We start from the raw sequence: 19,397 nt of genomic DNA on the forward strand, positions 1-19,397 counted from the left end.
GATAAACAAGCCAGCACCTTACCTGATGTAAAGCAATAATTACTCTAAAAATATGAACAGTACCTTCGACACCATAGAATACACTCTGAGGCCCATAGTACCATATGATGCCATTTTTGACAATTAAGATGTTATACTTGTAATTTCACAGCTACATCCCGCCTTTTATCAAACCACGGCCGTCCATTCCTACAGTTGTTTCGCGGCAAAAAACAACTTCACAGTAAAAAAACAGATGTGGCGGAGGCGTCCGTCTTATCATGCAGACAAACGTTTGTACAAAATATTCCTCTGGTAAAATACATTATACGACTTCAAAAAGGAGAACGTTTATATTTTGTGTATGTATGTCACACGAAATATTTACTAATACAACTGCAGTCAAAACTACTATCACCGGTTGTAAATTAAATCTTGTACATACATATCTATTATGCCTATCTCCCAGGGTAGGCAGATATAATGGAACGCCAAATGCTTCGACTATTTAGTTTTATTTATATGTTAAATAAATATATATCTATAATATTGTAAAGTAGCAACGCGTCGTACGTGCGCAGGCGAGCGGAGGGCGGCGCAGGCGCACGCGGCGGCCGGTGAAATCAAACCACGCTATGTAAGTGGGTTGGTGAAAGAATCTCTCCGCGCTGCGAGTACGGTGCGCCAAAAAGTCAGATTACGGTCGAATTTAATTAATATGGCGTAACATCACTTGGATGATTGAAGATATATTACTAATATCAAAACAGTGTTGTTCGAGTTGTAATTGGAATCCAGAATTATATGGATATTTGTGTTTAATTTTTTTTTTTATTAAAAATAATTAAATAAGAACTAATATAATAAAATGGTAATTAAATTAATTAAAAAAAGTACAAACATCATAAGAGTATATAAGAAAATTTATATGAGGTGTTTTAATGAGAGAGATAAGAAGTTAAACAATAAATGTTTTATTTTTTATGAGAGTTCTGTATTATATATATATATATATATATATATATATATATATATATATATATATATATATATATATATATATATATATATATATATATATATCCAAATGACGGGATTTATTCCCGTATTTGTCTCATTTTTATTTGGCGACGATTGTAGTAGCCATTTTGCGAAACAATAAATTCTAGCTACACTTGTATTGTAGTTAATTTAACATTTAATTCGTTATTAACCCAAAAAGAGAGAATAAATGCATTCTAATTGGAATTCCGTCAGATCAACAAAGCGACAAATCGTTTATCGGTGCCGTTCCTAACGCGTTATTGCGATATTGGTTAATTTAAAATATTTTGCAACCGTGTTGTACTTTATCTTGACATAGTTAATAAATGGGATGTTCTAGAAAAATAGACATTTCTCGTATTTAACCCTTCTTTGCGTAATGGTGGAAATTTCCATCATAACATTGAATGCCCGAAAATTATATAAAAGAACAAGTTCACTTTAAGTTGATCGTGTCTGGATACCTTTTTAATGTCCGTTGCAGAAAAAAAAAACATAGCTGTCATATTTATTTTTTGAACCATTTCTCCTTTAATTTTGAACATGAATTATATCACCTTGATTTATTTCACCAATAAAAAAATCATACAAAGAAGGGTTAAATAGTTTCATTTCATTAATTTATTTATTCAATAACAATCATACAATTGTGTTTGGAATAAGTTATCATTTTTTATAAACTAAAAATTAAAGAAATAAACAATAATAATCAATTAAAAAATAATACAAAAAATAAAAAACAAAATGATAGCTTATAATAAATAATAGATAAATTACTTGACATAACAAAGTTAAATTACTTGTCAAACACAACTAGCTATTATATATTCTACTAGCTATTACCTGTGACTTTGTTCGCATAACCGGAATATGGTTACTGACGGGGATAAAAGTAACAAATGTCCTTTTCCGTCCAGTATAGTACGTATATACCAAATTTAATTTCATTTCATAAGGCAACAAACATATTTCTCACAATTATAATATTTTCTTACTAATATTATAAATGTGAAAGTGAGTTTGTTTGTTTATCTGTTATCTCATAGCATCTAAAGAACTTAACCAATTACAACGAAATGTAGTATATACGTACTATAGATAGGTTAATTTTTCTTGCCAATGAATATGCTTTACTCGCGTGGACAAAGTTAAAAGATAGTATTAATATTATTAAGGATGTACGAGAAATACATATTTTTAACCGATTTTCAAAAAGGAGATTCTCAATTTGATTTTTTTTTTATATTTGTTACCTCAAAACTCCATCTATTCTAAAACGATTTGGATTGGTTTTTTATTTGAAAGGATAGACTTACAGATTGGTCTTATAGAAATCTTATCCAAATTGGTTTAGTACTTCAGTTTTTAAATGAAACTAACTGGTTTTGTCACAATTGTAGTCTTTTTTTTATTAAACACAATATTATTTCTAATGTTATGGAAAATTATTTTTGTTTTCTTGTAACCTTCTGGCGTCTTAACGCTTTATCTGACTGCTACGATATTTTGTATGCGCATAGTATTTGGAAGAAGGATGAGCATACCTAGTTTAAAGTGAAAATGTATAACACTAGGAGATTCTATAGGAGACGGTTACCACTTTCCATCAGGTGGGTTGTCAGCTTGTTTGCCATTCTAAGTTGTATAAAAAAAAAAAAACCAACCGCTACTTCGTCTCTGTAATCAAGATATTTCGATTGTTCGGGATATAATGTAACATATGTCCTTCTCCATTTCATATATGTCAAGCATCTAATTTATTTTAGTAATTTAAAAGTTTTTTTACTATTGCGCCGCATTCTCAATTTCCCAATTGGAATAACAGTGACAAAACATTGTAATAGTTAAAGTAGCATGGGGATATCATGGGCGTAACAGTATACTCTGTTATGTCCATGGTACTGCTCATGTCTATAGGCGACGGTTACCACCTTCCATCAGGTGAGCCGTCAGTTTGTTTGCCATTCTAAGTTGTATATAAAATAAAAAAAAGTTTATAGGAGTTTTATAGAGACTACACTGTGGGGTTCTTCAAAAATGGGGTAAAGATATTTCTTCAGGGTTGGCAACGCGCGCGTAGTACACCTGGTATTGCAGGCGTTCATAGGCTACGGTAACCGCTTACTCTCAGGTGAGCCGTATTCTTGTTTGCCACCTCAGTGGTATAAAAAAAAAAAAAGAAAGTTTTAATTTCTATAAATAATGTGACAAGACGTTTCTGCGCACCGTACTACGAAGAGCGCGCGGTCGTCACTCGTCGCTGTGTTCGCACGAGTTTTCCGTCGCACACGGCACGTGCATTTTCTCCGCGCCCTCTGTACTGGCAAAAAGGTAATATGTCGTTTGTGTGTGCAAAGTCAATTTTCACATCCGACTTTCTTCCGAAACGCACGGGAACATTACGTCTTGTGGGATCTTTCACTTAGTTACGCGCCTTTGTTTGACGCGTCGCGCTGCGACTGCGACCCAGATGTCTTGGTACTTGTTTATTTCTAGAAAACACGTTCCGTTCTTGCAATCAATAGTGGCGGCGTTTATTGTTTCGTAGTGTGAACTTTAAACTGTTTGACGTTTGTACGCACCTGTGAGGTTGTTTACGACTTTTATCAATATGCAATAAATATACTTTGTTCACTGTGGAGTTTTTATGTTTGTCTGTTTGTGTATGGGTTACGTTGATAATATTGGTGTTTGATTAATTTTTGACAAATTCTAAGACTAATATGAGGGTAAAAAAAGGATATTGTGTGACATTCATACAAAAAACATACTTACCCTCCATTTGAAGTCGGTTGATGTATATTTCCAAACAATTAGTTATTATAAAAAAAATATTAGTATACGGAAAATAAATAAACAAAACACAGAGTATCGTTAACAAAAATTTCCATTTATTTTTACATTAATTTACATTTTATTCGTAATGGAAAAAAAAACCTCTAGAAAATATAACATTTTCTTAGCTAACTAACTTTTACTTAAAAGTACGCACTGTAATAGATCGCGGAGAAATTTACAAAAAAAAAAAAAAACAGAATTACAAAATTACATTTATCAATAAATACTTACAAACTAATATCCCATAACTAGCAAAAGGTACTTTTCGAGGCCTAACTACGTACGGCGTGAGAAACGCTGCGGTCGAAACGCTCGTCTATAAATTATAAAACGAAATTTACTGATTGTTTATTTATTAAAACATCAATATGTTTGAACTGTATAAGTAGGTGACTTCACACCATATGGCGTTATCTACCCGTCGACCATAGGCAGGAATAACAAAAAATATAATTGAAATCAACTAAAAACACACTCACAAACGAAAATTGTATTTAGCTTTGTGTATTTTTTTTTATCATTTATGTTATCTCGCTTTTTTTGTATATGTATGTTGTAATTTGTGTGTTGTAAGTAAGTAATGCAAATAAATTATCTATTTATCTATCTACAAAAAAGTAGATGAACTAACAATATTTTATACAGCATCTTGATACATACATACATACATATCTGTCACGCCTGTCTCCCATTAGGGTAGGCAGAAACAATGGAACGCCAAATGCTTCGATTCAAACAAACCCTTTTTCGCTTCTTCCACATTCATTAATCTTGTCATACACACTCGTCGGTTACGGGTACTTTTAATTTGGCCCTTCTTCAGCACGTCGCCTATTTGGTCGACATACGTCCGTCTAGGGCGGCCCCATAGCATCTTGATATATTAGTAAAAATTAAAATTATTTCAATCAGCTGAAATTAGTACAAGAGATTATAGGATATTTTAGTCAAAAGATAATCAAAATATGTTTATAAAATAAAATAAGAAATAAAACAATTAAACTAAAAAAAAAATATGGATTTTAAGCAGCAGCAACGATTAATCGATTAGGTTTCAATAGACAATATCCGATTAGCGCATCCGATACAATGTAATAAGACAGTATATTTTTTTTTGTGGGGAATTATAAATATATCTTATGTCCGTATAATACATAATTGGAGTGCATGTAATCGAATAATCGATATTCGATTTATGAACGTATCGGTTCAAAAAAAGACCTTAAAAAATAAATGCACCTTATCTTCAACTAGAGTATAAATACCACGATACGTACTTCAAGAGTCTTCTTATAACGATTAAGAGATATGAGAAAAAATAAACAAAATTCATTCTAGAATTTTCACTAAATTAAATTCATCATAATTTTTTCATTTCACATGTGTAGGCATTATTTAGTAATAATTACGATTAAGTTTTATTCTTTCACAACAATAATTGAATTGTTTTTAATATCCGCTCAATTACAACTGTTCATTAAAAATATCTGATACGAATCCAGCGTCTCAGCCGTGCGTACCGCGTGCGTACGCCACGGGACGCACTCCCGGGCGAGCAGACGAGCGTTCGAACGCAGCATTTCTTTTAAATACATGGAAGCGAATGATTCGTGGAATGTGTAGGATTAGATTTTGTGTTAGTAGATTGTAGCAAGGTATTATTACTAATGTTAAACATTTTTAATAGGTACATTGCGGTTTCTTTGTTCATATATGTATATAAGGCTAAATTAATTTCTATCCAGCTTACTTAATAAAGCGACGCACGAGAGTGTTACGAAAATATGTAACATTTTTACTGTTCATTTCAAAAAAGTCGTCATAAATGTCTTGTTTTAGGATATCATTATTCTAATAAATTCATTGCAATGATTATTAGACATACATCAGCACCAAACATTTATTTTCAGCCTTTACGTTATAAACTTGGTTTATAAATGATTGCAATACAATTTTATCAAATATCAAATTTTTGATTTGATAAAATGACAAATTTTAGCGAAGGCTTTAGTAATTAGTAATTCTACGTTATTTACATTTGACTACAAATTTTATTTATACGTCTTAATGTATTACAAAAGAATGTACAATTTTAATATTTTTTTTAATTTCCTAATAATTTGTTTAGCTGAAATGAAATGATCGAGATATCGTTGACATGATACTGAATAGTAAGTCTCATATGACCCGAAGGTCACCATTTTACGTGTAATTTCAGGTAATATTTCGCGGTGTGTTCTAATTGGGCTGACACTAGTTGTGTAATAACGGATCGGTATTATTAGAACAATGATTTTTGCGTTTTTTTCCGTCCGCTTCCCGGACGCGGCCAGTTCCGCCGGCTCGCGTGCGCCCGCGCATCGCACACCTACTATTATCCGTACCAACAAATAAGGTGCGGTCATTAAACATTTTTTTTTTTAATTGTGATGTTTTGTAGATTATGTTCTCTCATTTAATAACAGTTTTCTTAATTATAACTAGTAATCTCGGAAACAGGATTTGTGTAGAATGTGCACAATGTAATATATATGTATATTGATACTGATGTCATTAATTTTAATGTTAAAATTACACAATTAATAAAAAAAAAAAAATTAAAACTGATTTCTATTCGAACAGATAAATCTGAGTTCATTCTATGAGATTTCTTTTTCATTATAAAAATAAACAAAAATGAGAGAAATAAAGGAATTTCTCACTAAAATGGATTCCAACTGAGATATGTTCATTATACTAGAGAGTAAAATTTTGTGACCATTTCTTTTTTTGTTTTCGGTGTAACATCACTGTATTGAACTGTTTGGAGAATCGTAAGAAATTATTAAAAAAAGAAAAGAATATCAGATGTGGGGTAGTGTAATACATAAAATATTAACCTAGTCAATTTAATAAATAACCTATACAGAGTTTTGTGTTAGCCTCTTCTGCTTTGTCATCTTTGTATCTTAAAAGTATTTAAGTAAGTACCTAAAATTTACATATTTATGATCTACAATAATTTGACTATAAATAGGTAATCGGAGTAATTTATTAATAAATAGCGAAGAACTAATATTTCGTCCATGTTTTGTGCATATTGGACATTGAAACGCGCACTGTGTTTTAACGTGCGAACAACAGCGGCATGCCATGTCAGTGCTCAAGACATAAGCGAAATAATCAACCGAAACTACTCCTAATAAGTTGGATTAATATTATGATAATCGCTACCAAGTGGAATGAACAACCTTACAACCATTACACAACAACGTATACACAATTATCTACAAAATAAATCTGAAGACTTAGAACTAGTTAACATTGCACTTTTCCTTAGGAGAAATGTTATACTAAAAGGTTACAGTAATATGTGTACGAAGAGAAATCATTTACAAGTAACCTAGATTGAGATTCTGCGCAGGATACCGCCGCACACACTGACACGTTCGAGCACACATCACAAACACACTACTAATCTACGAAATGCTTTTTGAGCTTGCGTTGAAGATCCAAGTTCCTAGTCCCTACCGATCCTCTTGTGGATCTGTTGGTGTTTAATGAGGTGCGCTTTTTGACGGAACGCCTTCGCGCATACATCACACCTAAAAGGCTTCTCCCCGGTATGCGTACGGAGGTGCACCTTTATATTTGATTTGTTCAAAAATCCTCTATTGCATATTGTACAGCGATGCACCGGCTTCTCTTTACCAAGGAGACCACTTAACTCAGCCGCTGTCGCAGATGGAAACGCCAGTGAATTACTATGGAGACTAGCACCATTGTTTGCTTGTTTGGCTTTCGCTCTACTCCGTTTGCTTTTATTCACCGGTGTGACTGTGGTCGTGTGAGCGTGAGGGTAGCCCAACAGTCTCTCTGGACTGCATAGGCCATCTGACTTCAGACCGAGTGCGTAGTGGGACGTATACCGGCCATTTAATATACCGCTGACGCCATCTGTCGTAGAAACTACATTTCCTGGAGGTGATGATGTTGATATTATATCCATACCGTAACTGGTCGAGCTAGGCGCTTCCTGTTTTACCGGTGGGCCATTTTGTAGCCGATTTTGGAGTAACGGCATATAGCCGTGTGTTAGTAATGACTGCAGTGTAGAACCAGCTTGACCTAGATTCTTTTGGAGAAATTCTTGGCTTTTAGAAAATTCCTGACCAGGTTTGCAAGGGAAATCTAAACTTGAGTGATGACTTGTATGCTGTTGATGAGGAGGACTCGGAAGACCAAACTCAAGGTCTTGGGGTACTATTTTGTCTCCATGTTGACTGCAAGCACCCGCTATCCAAGCATCAATATCCATCCAACTGTCTCTAGAGTCATTACGCTCCGGGTCTTCGGGTTGTGATGGAACCGTAGTATCTGCTATAGCCGAGCCAATGATAGCTGCTATATCTTCTATTGAACTTATATCATACATATTGTCTTGTTTGTGACCGTCCTCGAATAACTTCGCCGGGGGCGAACAAGATGCAGCGCAAGAGTCCGCCGCCCCAGACCCAGTCGTTTCAGCAAACGGTTTAGTGTCTGGTGATTCTAGGAATGGTTTCACATCCTCAAGGTCGGGCGGTTCGTTATCTGCGGCGCACGTTGATGAAGACACAACGTCGTGGTCCGCACCGTAACCGCTCTGGGTGGGGTAATTGTTGTTCTCTTCTGGAAGACGTTGGGCGATCGCGTGATAATGATGGCCCGAGATGCCGTTGATAGATAGGTGGCCGGTGTAGCCAGTGAAGGGAGGGAGAGGCTTGAGTTCCGCGAGCGGCGTCGGGGCTAGAAGCGAGTCGAGGAGCTCGTGACAGGTAGACGGCGGGGAGGAAGCATCCTGCTTAGGGTCAAGCCAGCAAGCGCCGAGTAGGATCTCGTCGCCGCCGCCGCCCCCGGCAATGCCCGCGCACTTCATGCCGCGTCTCACCGTGAGCCCAGAGCCGACCAACCCGCCACCGCCATACTTGGAGGTCGCCACCCTGCCGCGCTATCTGCAACAATATAGAGGAATATAATTAAAAATACGATTTATATATTTGTCGTAGATTAATTAGGTTAGTACTTATTATTATTACTATTTCAGCCGTTAATTGTCTACTGCTAAACATAAGCCTTGGGAGTAATGGGAGTTTTGCCACTAGCTACCACGCATGGCAGAAAGGTTGGCGTACGCAGTTAGGCTTTTAAAGAGGTTCTAAGAGGGACATTACTGCCCCTCCCTCGCTTACCCTTAGTCGCCTCTTACGATACTCATGAGTAAGGACGGGATGGCCTATACTATGCCAAGCACACACGGCGAATACGAGTAATGCTAATGAATATTTGGTACTAGTAAAATTTTGAATTGCTAACTTAAAGTAGGTATTTTTTTTAAATACGTTAAGTTTATAAAACATTGTGGGCGGACAAAACGGCAATCTTAATAATAAAAATTAAATATTGTTGCACTAAGACCTCTCTGTGCCTTTATCGTGACAATACTACTATGAAATTAATATTGGATCAACAGATTGCATAAAAAAAAACATCGAAGTCAATGCAGAACTGGTAAAAATATCGCGAAACATGCACACAAAAAATATAATCGATTTGTGAAATTAAGAACGTTATTTTCCTTTTTCCAATACATAAAAATAGATATTTATTGTCTAAAGTATAAATGTAAAATTTTATTAGTATATTTATATATATATAAAATTAAATTTGTTTGTTTGTTATCTTGTAGCGCCTGACCTGTTTAACTAACTACTATGAAATTTTGATATACATGTGTGATATGTGATGGAGAGGATTCCTGTCAGCCTTTAACTGTCCACTGCTGAACATTAGCCTTCCTCTTGGGGGTATTGCCAGTAGTTGTCATACTTGGCAGGCGGATTGGCAATCGCAGTTAGGTTTTAGAGATGTTTTAAGAGGGACGTTGTTGCCCATCCCTCGCCCTCCTTTAAACAGCTTTTACGACACCCACGGGAAAGCAAGGGGTGGTATATTCTATTCCGGGACTACAAATAATTATAAATGTCTTTTTCTAGTTAATGGTACAATTTCGTTTATATCTACTACTTTAAAAAAAAAAGAAGAAAAAACAATAAGCATACAATTGGTAATTGCCTCAAAATACATTCTACTACATTGTCGCAACAGAAATGTATTAAAATCTGCAATGCTTATTTAATTATTTTTTAAAAACACTTCTCGCTCGTGCAACCAAATTATAGATCGATAATAATTTTACGTATTCAATTTTAAAGTTTTCGACATTGAATCACCATTCCAATTGGACAGTAGGTATAGCCCGAACAAGTGCGCAACCGCAGATATAGGCGCGAAATAATTGTTACCATTTTGCCGGCGCGCGCGCACGCCGCTCCGCTTCACTACACATCGGTGTTGCTACGATAGTGGCCGAGTATACATTTTTATTTCTGCTCGATTGTAACGCGAGGCCTATTTTCAAAGATCCCTTGCAAAATGTTTTGTAATTGAAAATGTACATTTCGGCACAAGTATGGCGGATCGGTGTACGCGCGTAAGAGCTGCACGCTATGTTAGAGGTCGATTAATAATATGAATTAATGAATGAGTATACTTTATTTGCATTATACAATATAGGGAATAAGCAAGACAATTGATAAATGTAACGATACTATAAGTACAGTAAGACGGTCTTATTGCTGAGAGCTATTTTTTTTTTTTTTTTTTATACAACTTAGAATGGCAAACAGGCTGACGGCCCACCTGATGGAAAGTGGTAACTGTCGCCTATAGACATGAGCAGTACCATGGACATAACAGAGTATACTGTTTCGCCCATGATACCCCCATGCGTAACCATTCCTGAGGACTCAGGTGTTATTCCTCTGTACCCAGTAAATTCACGCCATATCCCATCCTTCAAACCGAAACACAGCCATGCAAACACAACTGCTTCACGGTTGAAACACGAATGGGACAGAGGTACCCAAGCAATCGACTTTTGTACAAAGTCTCCCTCTGGTAAGCAATCTTTTCAAGACAACCTTAGGGTAATGGACTAATTGTTGTACAAGTAGGTATTGTGTAATTAAGAAAATTAACAGAATAAAACATTCAGGAAAATAATTATGAGTATTAAATATATATATAATAATAATAATAAATATTTTTTATTCAAGTAAACTTAATAATAGGTATTTTTAAATAATAGTTTTATTATAAATCTACCGCCCAGTTCGAAATGCAATTTCAGCTGAGAACTTTGCATTGATAAAAATATAGAAAATAAAAAAAAAAAAACTACAACGCTACAATCAAACACGGTATTCTTGTACAGACCAGTCATTATTAGAAGCACCCGCTCACGAGTATGACGGATGTGCCATCCATCGTTTTGTTATCCCTCAATATCAAAATACTTATGTAATGGATGGAATAAAATCAAGTTTTTTTTTATGCAATTTAGAATGGTAAATAAGCTGACGGCCCACCTGATGAAAAGTGGTAACCGTCGCCTTTCGTCATGAGCAGTATCATAAACATAACAGAGTATACCGTTTCACCCACGATACCCCCCATGCGTTGCCATTCCTGAGGACTCAGGTGTTATTCCTCTGTACCCAGTAAATTCACGCCATATCCCATCCTTCAAACCGAAACACAGCCATGCAAACACAACTGCTTCATGGTAGGAACACGAATGGGACAGAGATACCCAAGCAATCGACTTTTGTACAAAGTCTCCCTCTGGTAAAATCTTATCTTTTATCTTATCTTATCATCTAATCTTTTTACATATGTATGTAAATAGATTGTATGTAAATAAATAAATAAATGTTCTTGCGTGTTTTTTTTTTAATTTTCTTATGGTGCCTCACAATAGAACGCTGATAGATGCACCTAAATAGATAACACGTGTGCGCCGCAGTTCGCGATATACTTATGTACCCGTACCATAGATGCATGTACAATTAATCGAGTTATTCAAGTTAGCTGACCGTGTTATATCTAACGATGCAGCGTAAAGTAATGAAATAAACTGGAAAACAATGTATGACATATCTACGTTAATGAATAAACCGCTCAATTATTATATTTTTAATATGATTCTATTGTGTATATATATATATATATATATATATATATATATATATATATATATATATATATATATATATATATATATATATATATATATATATATATAATACATTTTGAATACATTTTATTTTGTTATTTCTTTAGTTGTAAAATACCACCATAGAACCTCTGGTAAACGATGTTATCCGTCGTAATAAATTCACCACAGGAATTGGCCACGATGTGTTCCAGAGAGTATTGCGTAAAAGTCAGTTTGAGAGCATATGCTTATTAGTAATGGGGCTCTTAGTCCCCATTACCGATAATCACGTTCCTCTAATTTTTCGGGATGAAAATTAGTTGGTTTAGCAACCTTTCTATACTATCGGTATACGTTTCGGGGTGGGGGGAAAGGGGTTGTTAGTAATGGTGACTGCTAGCAATATACCTTAACAGGTCGACCTCCATGCGGTTCTTCCTGAAAATCATTGTAGTAAATCATGTCCAATTTTTCACGATGAGCCAACTATGAATTCATTGGTGCCCCGCCAGCGTATACTGATAGCGTAGGCAAGGTTACTAATCCATTTTTACACATTAAAAAAAAAACGCTTAGCAGTGGACCAAAGGCGTTAGACCACTGGTTATTCCTTAAACTGTGATGTCACTCGATAATTTAATGTTCTTGTTCTAGTTATTAGGGCCAACGCACATTGACCAATCGTGGACACGCAACCGTTTGCGATATCGGTAAAAAATCGTAGTAAAATATAGATTTGTTTCGGCCAAGAGCGCGGCCTTGGGGGGGTTTTCGCAAATGCTGTGAATAGAAGGCTAATGGTTGCGCGGGTCGACGGCCCGGTCCGTGGTTGACCGGCGGCCGCGGCCGGCTGTCGCAACTAGTCTAAAAAAAAACCAAATTACAATGCCCTGTTGCGTTTCGAACGTGACTCTAACGGGTGACAGTAAGCAGAGAAGCATGTCACTTGATTTTTTGTCAACTACGACATTTTGTAAAGCCCTCAATTGTGCTGGTAGGTGATTGAAACTGTATGTTACAGGGATCGATTGATACCACTGTATACGTGTTAGAATTAACCGCTGAATTGGTTGATGCAATACTTAAAATTGGTTGACTTGGTCCATTTATTTATTTACTCTTTAGTATAAAATGTTTGGGGCCGTGTAGTCCCGGCATAGAAAAGGCTACTCCTTCCTTTCCCGTGGGTGTCGTAAGAGGCGAAGGGAGGACGAGTGATTGGTAGCAGCGTCCCTCTTAAAACATCTCTAAAGCCTGACTGCGGTTGCTAATCTGTCTGCCAATTGCGGTAACTATGGGCAAAACCCACCAAGAAGTAGGCTATATTTAGCAGTGGACAGTTAAAGGCCGACATGAAGATGTTGATTTATTTTATACTATCTTTTACGTGACTAAAATATGTTTACTGACTGAGACAAAAAGTAACCTACATCCTTTTTCATTTCCATATAGGAATTTGGAGGAAACAATAAAGAGTATCTATCTATCTATAGTATGTCTTAATTTCATATTTATTGGCTATACCGTTAAAGCGTTATAAAGTAACAAACAAACTCACTTTCACATTTATAATATTAGTAAAGATTTAAGAAAATCTATGGAACACTTGATGTTCAACTGCGATTCGTTGGCAAGTATGCGTATGAGTCTACTGGGAACGGCTTATCCAGAGCCAGGGGACTACAGATATCTTAAACCGCGGGATATTGTTAAGGTAACACATAAGATCTATGAACTAATGGTGTAAAGCAGGAGGGAAGCACAAAAGATCCTGATGGGTCGACGTGCAATGGCTTAGCTGACCTTAAATGCGAAATTAAGATAAGGATTCTGTTTCTAGACTGTCTCCTTATAACCAGTTACGTTTTCCGCTAATGTGATATTTGTCCTCAAGCCAATGTAGGCCACATTCCTAAGACAATAAGCAACATCTTGTGACACAGAAAAGCCTCCTATTTGCGCGCAATTAGTTTGTCTCGCTCTAGTATCGGCCGACCAAATTGTTATTTGGGTCAAATTACCATTTCTTCGTCCAAATCTCCGAGACTGTCATGCCTTCGGCTATTATCCGCTCCGGCGAGTCATCAGTGAAAGTTTTATGATAAATAGATAGGTTTATTTCGGAGACACTGTTTATTATGTATGGAACAATAAGTTCTGTCTAGGTTCCGAAGTTATTGCCTGTGGGGAGAAAGCGCGTCGCAGTATGATTCGAAACTGCTGAATATAGCAGCTGCAAAATTTAAAGCTTTGTTGGTTTTTTTTTTATATACGACTTAGAATGGCAAACAAGCTGACGGCTTTTACCTGATGGAAAGTGGTAACCGTCGCCTATAGACATGAGCAGTACCATGGACATAACAGAGTATACCGTTTCGCCCACGATACCACCCATGCGTTGCCATTCCTGAGGACTCAGGTGTTATTCCTCTGTACCCTGTAAATTCACGCCATATCCCACCCTTCAAACTGAAACACAGCCATGCAAACACATCTGCTTTACGGTTGAAACATGAATGGGACAGAAGTACCCAAGCAATCAACTTTTGTACAAAGTCTCCGTTTGGTAAACTATACTATGGTAATAATTGATAATACAAACTCGTCTAAACATTGTTAGGCTTGGCTTTATAGGAACAATAGACTAAATGAGATGCTCAGTACATGGACAATTGGATCCTATCTACGTTACAATTATTGGATGCATTTGTAGCCCACTTGGAATTGATGTTTGGAGGGATACAAATTCAATAGATTTTGCTATTTCGGTAATATACAATAGTATATTATTGTAAGGTTTGGGTTATTTTAATATACTATTAATTTACATGGTACAAATGTATAACACCTTAGCCCTCAGGAATGGCAACGTATGAGTGGTTTCATGGATGAAACAATACATTCTGTTGTGTCCATGGTACTGCTCATGTCTATAGGTGACGGTTTCTAATTTCCATCAGGTGGACCGTCAGCTTGTTTGCTGTTCTAAGTTGCATACATATATGATCAACATTTGTTTTTAAATCGCTAAAAAATTAAAATATATTCGAATTGTGACTTTAGTTATTTTATTAACGACTTCGTATTTACGTTCCGTTCACAAGAGCATTAACGTTTAACGACAGGTTCTTGGGTTCAATTCAATTCATTAACAAGGTCGCAACTGAAGCTCCGCGTATTTGTCCACAGTACGAGTGTAATGCGACATCGTCAATGACCTACCGACGCTACAAGTATGTAATCAAACCTTAATAAGTTTAAGGTTCTTTGCATACTGGTGGAAATTTCCATCATAACATTAAATGCCCAAAAATTATATTAAAGCATTTGGCGTTCCATTGTTTCTGCCTACCCTAATGGAAGACAGGCGTGACAGATAGATATGTATGTATGTATCTTATATTAAAGAACAATTTCAATTCAGGTTGATCCTGTCTAGATACCTTTTCAATGTCTATTGCAGCGAAAAAACCGTAGCTGTTACATTTATTTTTTTAACCATGTTTTCGTTAATTTTGAGCATGAATTATATCACATTAATTTAGTTCACCAATAAAAAAAAATCATGCAAAGAAGGGTTAAACAACAAGACACGAAATAATTAAAGGAACTTCCAAATAAGTCAAATAATTGTTTGCTGTTTTTATCTTAGTTGTGAGAAAAGATAATTCTTGTCAACCAACTTCAAAATAGGAGGACCAATATTCCTGTATTATAGTTTTTTTTTCGGAGCCAATTATTAAATTATTATTTCAATAACAATATTATTACTGGGTACAAAGGAATAACACCTGAGTCCTCAGGAATGGCAACGCATGGGGGTATCATGGGCGAAACAGTATACTCTGTTATGTCCATGGTACTGCTTATGTCTATAGGCGACGGTTACCACTTTCCATCAGGTGGGCCGTCAGCTTGTTTGCCATTCTAAGTTATATAAAAAAAAAACAATATTAAGCATTAAAAAGTGTCTAATGAAATTTATGGAGAAATGTATCATTGTAATAAATAAATAATAAAAAAGATTAACCTTAATGCAATTTTAGAATAAAAGTGATGTGTCATAGACGTAAAAAAATTGCGTAAATAATGTTTGCGTCAAAAGTTTACTTAGCAAATGAATTTAATCTTTTTATTTTTTTTATACCACTGAGGTGGCAAACAAGCGGACGGCCCACCTAATGGTAACCGGTTATCGTAGCCTATAAACGCCTGCAATACCAGCCGACCCTGAAGAAATCTCTTTACCTCCCTTTTCAAGAACCCCATGCTGTAGTTTCTGGGAAAAACCTGGACAGGGATCTCGTTCCGTAACCTGAGCGTTTGTAGGAGGAAACATTTAAAACAAATCTCATCTGTTAATTGTAATTGTTTATATTTATAATAAGTTTACTATTGTAATCTTTTGGAGGAAACAATAAAGAGTATCTATCTATCTATTTATTTTTAAATTTTTGTGCTTTTTTTGATATACTGTGATGAGTGAGCGAGATATAAACTATCTTCTTTCACTCAAATTCCTCCAGGCTACCTTTTCAAGAGTGATTGAAGAGCAAACATCTCTATAGATGTTCACATTTGCATAATAAATGTTATTGTGCAAAATTCAACTTTAATTTCTAAGCCACAAATAGTAACTTAAACTAAGTCAGCCTTGAGGTAGGTTTAAAACTGGACTGTCTAAGTATTTATCAAACAGAAGCGGACTTCGCTATTGTTGTGAATCAGCACCGTGAAAATCGAAAACCAGGCCCGATTGCTGTACGACTTCCGATCGTAACACCAGGGGTCAAGGTTGTGTATGCGCCGCGCGGCCGCTGTCATTTATAGCCTACTACATTTGAAGAGTGCTTTACGCCACTGACACACTTCCGTGTGTGTACCGTTAGGCGGCCCTCTTTCGCCTCTACCCGTCTCTTTCACTCTCGTTCCGATCGTATCAGACCTCTCGGTTGGCGCGCGACAAATTTTTCGATGCGGGCGCCGCGTGTGGGTTGGCCTAAAAATTAAATTTGTGATACGATTTTTTTGAGAATTCGCTCCGCTGGGGTTCCAGAGGATCAGCATCTTGGTCAATGGGTCACGTGGTTTATGGTTTTGTTTTGGCAGATCCGCGAAGTAATTCGACAGGTCAGGCGGTTTGGCCTCTCCGTTTTGATTTGTTAATAGTTTATTAATTTGATATGGATTGTTTAAAAATACCAATAGCGATATAAAACTGTTTATAACTTTAATTTTGCCATAAGTTTTTGTCTAACCTAATGCGTTCTTATATTAGACTGTCGTTCATCCATATATTGCAATTATTTACAAAATAACTTAAAAAATTGCTCAGTTGTTAATGAATGTAAGAAGAAAAACTTTTTATTGTTCCCTTCAAAGAAAGATACAGATTATAAAAATTGACATATGTATGTAAAAGTGTATACACAGGAAAAGTGTATACAGTCTACTTAGCAATTAGGAAGCAATTGTATTTTATAATATTATTATTTTCAACCGACTCAAAAAAGCAGGAGGTTTTTAATTCAGTCGCGTTTTTTATGTTTGTTATAAGGTATTATACCATAATTGAAGTCGGTTTTTTTTTGTGGGGCACATATTCAGTTATTGATAATTAACAATCAACAGAGAAATGATCGACCAGTGATTTCTAGTTGCTGATTTATAGGTACTCACTTCGCCATTTTCAATGCAACGTTATTTTTAAATGATTTGTCCATTTTCAATAAATAATGTATCTTAAATTTCGTCTTACTTATAGAAGTTCAACAGGCAATATGACGACACCATAGAGTAGCATATGGCAGCCATGAACTGTCAAAAATTAATCATATAACCTAACTTCGTCCTCATCATTTCATCCTTCGCTGATGCTCCGCCATTTTTAAAATTGGCGGGTGCATCATTCCATTTTCGCTCATAAAAATACACAACGACACCGACACGCTCTCGTTTAATTTTTGAAGTTACTGCTAGTTTTACGATTTTGACATTTATTTTATAAGTGAAGGCAAAGTGTTTATTACCTAGATGTCCTAATTAACTATTTGTGAATGTTAAAGATACATTTTTAAGATATCATTAAAAAAGCTAAATTTAAAATTCGAATAGTGGACACCGGTCTTTTTGTTCTACTATATACATTTTTGTATTAATATATATATATATATATATATTACTATTACCATGCAACTGTTTAGTATAATTAGATAGGTAAATCCTCTTTATTGTTTCCTCCAAAAGATTACAATAGTAAATTTATTATAGATACAAACAATTACAGTTCTAGTCAGAGTCTAAGAAACCATTTCTTACCACTCGTCAAATGGACATGTTCAGGTAGAATATTGCGTTCCGAATTGTCATGTAATATTTCAGAACATGCCAAGGCGTTGGACTACTACTGGTTGTTTCTTACACTGTGGTGCCTACACCACAGTGTAAAAATTTCGAAATAAATCCTAATTTATTTCGGGATTCATTAACATTCAGTGATGCAAGCTGGATTCAGAATTGGTCAATATTGCAGTTTAGAATGGACATCTGGTGGGAGGTAATTGTTGCTTTACAGATTCGAACAGGACTATCGACATCACAGTATATACTGTGACACCCATAATACGATATGTCACCATTTTTGACGAGTAAGATATAATATCTTTATAATTTGACCCCCATATCCCAACTTTCAAACCGACATTGTAACATAGTTATTCAAGTACAGTCGCTGAAACGTTGCTTAAAGACATGAACGTCACAGAATATACTGTGACACCCATGGTAATTCACAAGCGTTATCATAACGGACTAATTCTTTGTGTGTAGTTCAACCGTGATATTAATTTAATATTAAGGAAACTGTCTCGTTTAGAAGTTTGTCATGGACTGTGTTAATGGCTAATATGGAAGGTTGGAGAATTTCTGCTAATAAAAATAGTAGTTAATCTTTGAGTGTTGGCAGCCATAAACATATTTATAAATAAATTACCTAATGGTGGCGGAATTAAACAAAATAATTCTAATTAAATAACCAGTGGTATGGACTTCCTCTTCCTCCTTACAAGGGAGACTTTGTACAAAATAATTCGTGTTTCAACCGTGAGGAGTTGTGTTTGCATGGCTGTGTTTCAGTTTGAAGGGTGGGATATGGCGTGCATTTATGGGTACACAGGAATAACAACATGAGGCGAAACAGTATACTCTGTTATGTCCATGTACTGCTCATGTCTATAGGCGTCGGTTACCACTTTCCATCAGGTGGGCCGTCAGCTTGTTTGCCATTCTAAGTTGCATAAAAAAACCATACAGTTCAGTTAAATATTAACAGTACATTGTTAAGAATTAAATAACGGTTGACTTTACCGTTTAAGTTACTTCGGTTTTTTTATATTTTTTTTTATTTCATTTTTTAAACGCGCAAAAACAATAAAACCGTACTAGTTAAAAAGGCGGCATA

General features: G+C 35.6%; 1 protein-coding gene across 2 annotated transcripts in view; it reads right to left on the reverse strand.

Annotated features, from left to right (window-relative positions):
• Nucleotides 1-3,805: 3,805 nt before the first annotated feature.
• Nucleotides 3,806-19,397, reverse strand: part of LOC113522708 (ichor) — a 74,082-nt gene continuing 58,490 nt past the window's right edge. For both annotated transcript variants that reach the window (XM_031913945.2, XM_026908491.3), the window contains exon 3: nt 3,806-8,834. In XM_031913945.2, coding sequence (XP_031769805.1) covers nt 7,361-8,758 — 1,398 coding nt within the window. In that variant the 5' untranslated portion in view covers nt 8,759-8,834 and the 3' untranslated portion in view covers nt 3,806-7,360. The remainder of the gene's footprint in view (nt 8,835-19,397) is intronic.

The sequence above is a fragment of the Galleria mellonella genome, unplaced genomic scaffold, assembly GCF_026898425.1.
Source record: "Galleria mellonella isolate WM207_F2 unplaced genomic scaffold, CSIRO_AGI_GalMel_v1 utg1917, whole genome shotgun sequence".
In the NCBI taxonomy this organism is placed as follows: Eukaryota; Metazoa; Arthropoda; class Insecta; order Lepidoptera; family Pyralidae; genus Galleria; species Galleria mellonella.